Here is a 6569-nt window from a genome sequence, read left to right as displayed (position 1 = left end):
GGGGGGGGGGGGGGGGGGGGTGGGCAGGTATCAGTAAGCCACTTTTGAAGAAACCAGGGAAATCTTGGTTTCCTTTGCATTCTTTCTCTTGCTCTTCACCAGAGCTTTGGGCCAAATTCTAGGCTACATAGAAGGGTTGGTCTGTGTGAGGAGGGGGAGGCCTGGGTCCAGAGTGGGTCCCCTAAAAGGGGACGCCTAGCAAGCTGGTTTGCCCTGATCTCAGGGGTGCAGAGAAAACCTTTGGTGTTATACAGGACAGCCTATCCCGGACTCCTCAGGAGTTGAAAAGGATTGTATTTTTTCCACCTGGGCTTCTCTTGGAGCTGCTGGTTTTTCAGCCTTTTACATTCTCCCAAGCCCAGAGATGCACCAGCAAGATATTTCCTATTCTTTTCTTTATGATGAATTAGCTGATGGCGACATAGCTTGGCCTTTGCTGGGCCCCTCTGGGGTAACTACCAACTGAAGTCTGGGTGCTTGCTTGCCCATGCCTCCTGACCTATTCCTCCCAGAATCAGAGGAGGAGGACCACCCACAGGGTCAGGGTGTTTGCTCTTTGGTTGTGGGGGTTACTTTATGGTAGAGAATCTTTCAGAAAGGTGTACAGAGCATAGAATTCTTATGGCTGTAGGCAGGCTGTCAGGGTAAGTAGTGGCAAATCTTGCCATTGAACATGGGCTTAGAGATGGGACGGACATTTCCTTTATTTATTTTTTAATAAATGTTCATTACTTTTGAGAAAGTGAAAGAGAACGTGAGTAGGGGTGCCTGGGTGGCTCAGTCGGTTAAGCGTCCGACTTTCGCTTAGGTCATGATCTTGTGGTTCGTGGGTTCGAGCCCCGCGTTGGGCTCTGTGCTGACAGCTTGGAGCCTGGATCCTGTTTCAGATTCAGTGTCTCCCTCTCTCTCTGACCCTCCCCTGCTCATACTGTCTCTCTCTCTCTCTCCTAGAAATAAATAAAACATTAAAAAAAATTTAAAAAAGAAAAAAAAAGAGAACGTGAGGGGAGTGGAGGGGGAGGCAGAGATAGAGAGGGAGACAGAATTCCAAGCAGGCTCTGCACCATCAGTCAGCGCAGAGCCCCGTGTGGGGCTTGAACTCCCAAACTTTGAGATCATGAGATCATGACCTGAGCTGAAATGAAGAGAAAAATGCCTAACCAACTGAGCCATCCAGGAGTCCTTATTTTTTTTTTTTTTTAAATAGGCTCCACGCCCAGTGTGGAGTCCAGTGCAGGGCTTGAACTCACGACCCTTAGATCAAGACCTGAGCTGAGACCAAGAGTGAGATGCCTAACTGACTGAACCACCCAGGTGCCCCAGACATTTCCCTTGTGAGCTCTGAGCCTGTGAGCCTTTGGAAATGTGGGATTGGGGGGTGGTGGAGTTTGGAGAAGGACACCTTGAGGCGGGAGTTTGTGGGGGATATGGGCCGAGAAATTCAGGGAGTGAGAGCTATCACGTAAGAGAATGAGCATTCAGTGGAGGCAGGGGCTTATGATCAGTACAATTTTGTAGATTTCTGGGACCAAAGGTCACTTTGGTGTTATCTTGAGGTAGGGCCAGTGTTCCGGTGTTCCGGCAGGCAGTAAGTGGCTAAGAGATGGTCTCAAAAGGAGCTGGCTGGGGCGTGGGCTAAGGAGAGCAGTGCTGCCACAACACAACTCAGACCCTCTGGCCTTTGACCCATCACTTGGTTAAACCCTTGGAACTGAAGCTTTTCTACAACAGACCCCAGAGCTTAGCAACCCGACCCTCTGGTCCTGGTCCTTGCAGGTGGTTTGCATTAGCTTCAGCCCTGGTAGGAAACCCATGGCTAGGTTTTAACTCTTTAAGACCCAGAGAGGGTGTAGACCAGGTGGCTGTGCATCTTTGAGTGTCACTTTCCTTGTCTTGATATATCTTTTCTAGAAACAGAGGGGTTCCTGTAAATGTGGGGATTGGTCCTGATGTGGGAATTTACATAATATCAGTTTTGAAAATGTAAAGAGGATGCAAGGCCTTAAGTTTGTAAGGCAGCTGCTTCTGTGTCTTGTGTCTTGGTTCCTTCTTGAACTCAAGGAAGAGAGGTCACCTTATCAGTTCTGTGAAGCCTCTGTTTGGGATTCTGGGGGTTCTTCTTTTCACATAAATGAGTATTTGGGAATTCTGAAGATGCCTTGAGAAGGCTTGCCTTCATGGGGTTGGTTGGTTGGTTGGTTGGTTGGTTGGTTGGTTGGTTGGTTATTTAGGGATTGTGGGTGAGTGGTACCTGATCAAGTTGAGGTGGATCTTAGCAGATCCTTTTGTGAAATGGCTCTGAGTTATAATTGCGGGGATCTGTTTTTCCATCACCATGACCATCACCCAGTGTTCTGGGTGGGGCTTGCCTCAGATTTCAGGGGGAGGGTGGGGAGGATGGTGCTTTGGCTGGGAGCCCTCGGGTTCTAAGCCAAGGCCTGCTTAAAGCTGCAGTCACAGTCCAAAGACTAGCCGTGCCACTGGCTTCAGTCATTCGTTGTTACCCAGAAAAGTGAGTGGTTGACTGTCCTAACAGCTTCCAGCCCAGTGTCCTGTATCTGGAAAAGTGCTTCTTTACAGGCTTTGAGCTGACAAGGTCATTCTGGATTGCCTCATGTTGACTATTGGATTCTTCCTGTTTCCTTGCCTGGGGAGCCCAGAAGAAGGCATTTGGCCTTGATACCAGTTTTCCTGAGCAGTGGAACTAGTTTTAGACAGGCTTCCCCAAGAAGGACAAAGGGTTGTATGTTTTGCCTCTGAGATGAAGGGAAGAGGTTGGTTAAACCTTAGGTCATTTTTAGCAAGCACAGCTGTGGAAATCTCTCGGGGGGCAAGATCTACCTCTGGTTGCAAATAAAATTTCTGGCTGAAATTTTGGATCTCTTCATAAGGATAGCAAGCCTAGAGGCAACAGTGAGGATGAGGAGGAGGTGATCTGGGCCTCATTCCCTTGTTCCTGAATAGCTTAGACTTATAGAACATGGCATTGCTGCCTTCACCAGAAGGGACAGGCATGGTCCCTCTAACTCTCCAACCACTAGGAGAGTCTTTCTGCAGTGCAGTAGTCGAGACCATCTGTCTTCATGCTTGCCTGACCCCAGGGCACTAGGCATTCAGTGCTGATGGATAGGCCACGCTGGATGAAAATCATCCAAGACTGAGGAACACATAAGCCCTTTAGCTTTTCTGCCCTCCTGATGCCTCCCTGAACCACTTCACTTGGCTCTTACCAAAACCCAGGTGAATTGGCTTCATTTCCAGGACTGACGTTGGTATGACAGGTGGAATCTTGTTGGGTTTTGTGGGGTTAGGAAGCACTTGATTATAATTAACATTTAGTTATATTTAGCATTTAATTATTTTCTATTATTTAATGCCTCATGTATGTTTAATTTTACTCCTCACCCTCCTGTAAGCTCCTCAGAGGCAGGGACCATGCCATCGTCTCCCATTTCCCACGTGGCTTCCAGCACAGGATGACCATATGTATGGACTAAGAAAATAACATTTTTGCTTGTTTGATAAGCACTTGCATAGGAAGGACTAAGAAATGACAGGAATGGATTACCATCAGATTTATGTATGTCTTTTCCCTACTATACAGTGAGCACCTTATGGACAAGAATGGAGTCCCAACAAATTAATACAGAAGGTGCCTAGCAAATGTTGGTTCTATAGAACCCACACCTTGGAGATACTAATATGTGGGGAAGTTATAGGTGATGTGACTCTTAACCACTCTTGACTCTTAACCACTCTTGTTCTTCATGGAATAGTGACAGACCTAGTACCTGTGACATGAAGTGGAGGGTGGGAATGATTGCCCCCGTGGTTTGTGGGAGCTGCGGGAGGTGTTGAAGAATATTTAGGCACCAGATCTGTGGTCTCTTGGGCAGGTTGGCAGGCAGATGGCTGATTCTCAATGGGAAGAGAAATTGGGAGTAAGAATACCAGGACAAGTACCTAATCTTTCATTAAATGTCCCATGAGATCTCTGCCAGAATTGGATCTGGCATAATCCAGTCCCTCATTTGAACCATGTCTTTGACATTTCTGTGGGAGATATAAAAATCCAGAATTTGGAGAGGTTTCTCTTTAAGGAGTTGTTAGATAGATTTTGGGTACCTGCAGAACAAGCCAGAAATCAACATATCTGCTTAGATGAGCGATCATTTATTATATACCTACCATATACCAGGCACTGTGCTGTTTGCGTTATCTGCTTGGTCTTGAAGCAGAGAGGTGTTTNATCTGAAACAGGCTCCAGGCTCTGAGCTAGCTGTCAGCACAGAGCCCGACGTGGAGCTCAAACCCATAAACCGTGAGATCATGACGTGAGCCGAAGTCGGATGCTCAACTGACTGAGCCACCCAGGTCCCCTGCAAATCCTGTTTTGTAGAGAGGAAACTGAGACCTAAAGAAGTTATGCTACTTGTCCAGGGACATAAGACCAAGGTCACATGGAATCACCATTCAGACCCATGCCTGTCTAAAAAACCATGTTTGTTTTATGTTTCATTTTAAATTTTTTAAATGTTTATTTTTGAGAGAGAAAGAGAGCAAGTGAGGGAGGGGCAGAGAAAGAGGGAGACACAGATCCAAAGCAGCTCCAGGTTCTGAGCTGTCAGCACAGAGCCTGACACAGGGCTCAAACCCCATGAGCCGTGAGACCATGACCTGAGCTGAAGTTGGATACTCAACTGACTGAGCCACCCAGGCGCCCATAAAGTAATTTTAATGTTTACTTTGAGCTTTCTAAAAATTCCCATGGTGCCTTGGTAGATTAAGTGCTGAGTGAAGAGAGATTTATTTAAATATTCAGAGCCGGTAAATTGAACCACTCCCCCTTCATCGTTCATCATGGCTATCTGATATAATTAATTGCTCTTCTTCTCTTCGTTTTCAGGTGCATTGGGGTGACTGTTTAGTGTCACCAAAATGACACTCCATGCCACCCGGGCAGCGGCACTCCTCTCTTGGGTGAGTAGTCTTCCTCTCTTTTTGTTCCGAACTTTTCCAGGAAGTTTGGAGGGGTGTGAGAGGGAGCCAGGGCTATGTAAAGTCTTCTCATCTCCATATTAAGGAAATACAGTTTTCTGTTGCCTTTCCCCTTAGTTTTTAACTTTATTATTTTTGATGGTGCTGCTGCTGAGTGATCCGTAACTCTGCTTCTTCTGAGCATCTGTATACATCTTAGGAGAAGTATATATTTCTTTGGTTATGGACAGTTGCCTGTGGCACGGCATAGAGACCCATCTTCATTTGCTTCCTGTGCATTTTCCTAACTAGAAGGTTTATGCTGAACTTCAGTAACATGCAGGACTTTGGTCTTGAAAGGCAAGGTAGGGCAAGGTTCTTCTTGCTTTCTTTACCATGTTTCTGTCTGCTTCCATTGTTTTCCTGTTAACCTTCTTGATTACTTAAATCCTTGTGCTAAGTCTTTTCATATGTTTTCTGTCCAAGACAAACAATGTCAAATGAAGGAGTAATACTGAATACTGGGAACATAAAGCTACAGAGAAACACAAGAGGCCCCAGAGTGTAGTGATGACAACTATGAGCCTTGGAGTCAGACAGCCTGACATAGAATCAGCACGCTGATCATCACTCCGTTTGTGTGACCCAGGACAAGTTACTTAGCGTCTCAGCACCATAATTTAAAAATGGAAATAAAATACATCATGGGGTTATTATGAGGATAATGAGATAATGTTTGTAAAAAGCATTAAGCACAGTATCTGAATAAATAATAATTCTTGGTACTTAAAATATTGTCAGTGCATGCTATATGGTTGGTACAGGATATTTTAGTAGTCACCCTGACTACTGATCAAATAGGGCCAATTAAAAAGTCAATCTAAAAAAAAAAATTAAAGAATATTTTGAAGGACATGAATTTTTAATTTCCAAGAAGGGTGGGTTTAATAAAATGCTGTCTTTAATTGCTATTAAATTTCTAGTCAGGAAATGTGTTTATAGAATGAACAGGGGCGCCTGGGTGGCTTAGTCGGTTAGGTGTCTGACTCTTGATCTCAGCTCAGGTCTTGATCTAGGGTTACGAGTTCAAGCCCCATGTTGGGCTTTGTGCTGGATGTGAAATGTACTTTAAAAAAAAAAATACATTCTTAGTCTTCAGTTTCTGAAATGTGAATTTTAGTTGTATAGTTTAAATGGGTATTTTTATATTTATATTTTACATATTTTATATTTATATTATTTCAGTATTAATTTTTCAGTCAGGTCTCACATGTTTATTACTGAACCAGCCTACTGGTGCAAAAGCATAATAACAGAGGAAAGTCATTTTCCTGATAGATCTACTGTTCAGGTAGTAGGGAGTTGATGAAATAGGAGGTGATGGAAAAAGAACACATGACTTTCAGGCAGCATAACGTGTGCCATCTCATATATGATCCCTTAAAGACCCAGCGTCAGTCTTCTCCAGTACCGCCTTTACTGAATCCACTGGGGAATAGGACGATACTGCTTTTGTTTCTTGGCCAGGAATCGCTTGATACTGAAAGTCTTGTGGGAAGACATGGTGAGAAACAGCACCACATACCACGACT

General features: G+C 44.8%; 1 protein-coding gene across 5 annotated transcripts in view; it reads left to right on the top strand.

Moving 5' to 3' along the window:
• Positions 1-6569, top strand: part of NUMA1 (nuclear mitotic apparatus protein 1) — a 70845-nt gene that overhangs the window by 32617 nt on the left and 31659 nt on the right. For all 5 annotated transcript variants that reach the window (XM_077762193.1, XM_077762192.1, XM_077762194.1 and 2 more), the window contains exon 2: positions 4907-4980. In XM_077762193.1, coding sequence (XP_077618319.1) covers positions 4939-4980 — 42 coding nt within the window. In that variant the 5' untranslated portion in view covers positions 4907-4938. The remainder of the gene's footprint in view (positions 1-4906; positions 4981-6569) is intronic.

Source organism: Crocuta crocuta, unplaced genomic scaffold (genome assembly GCF_008692635.1).
Source record: "Crocuta crocuta isolate KB4526 unplaced genomic scaffold, BGI_CrCroc_1.0 scaffold306, whole genome shotgun sequence".
NCBI classification, from domain to species: Eukaryota; Metazoa; Chordata; class Mammalia; order Carnivora; family Hyaenidae; genus Crocuta; species Crocuta crocuta.
The sequence above is the reverse complement of the archived record's forward strand: the minus strand, read 5'-3'. Positions and strand labels throughout refer to the sequence as shown.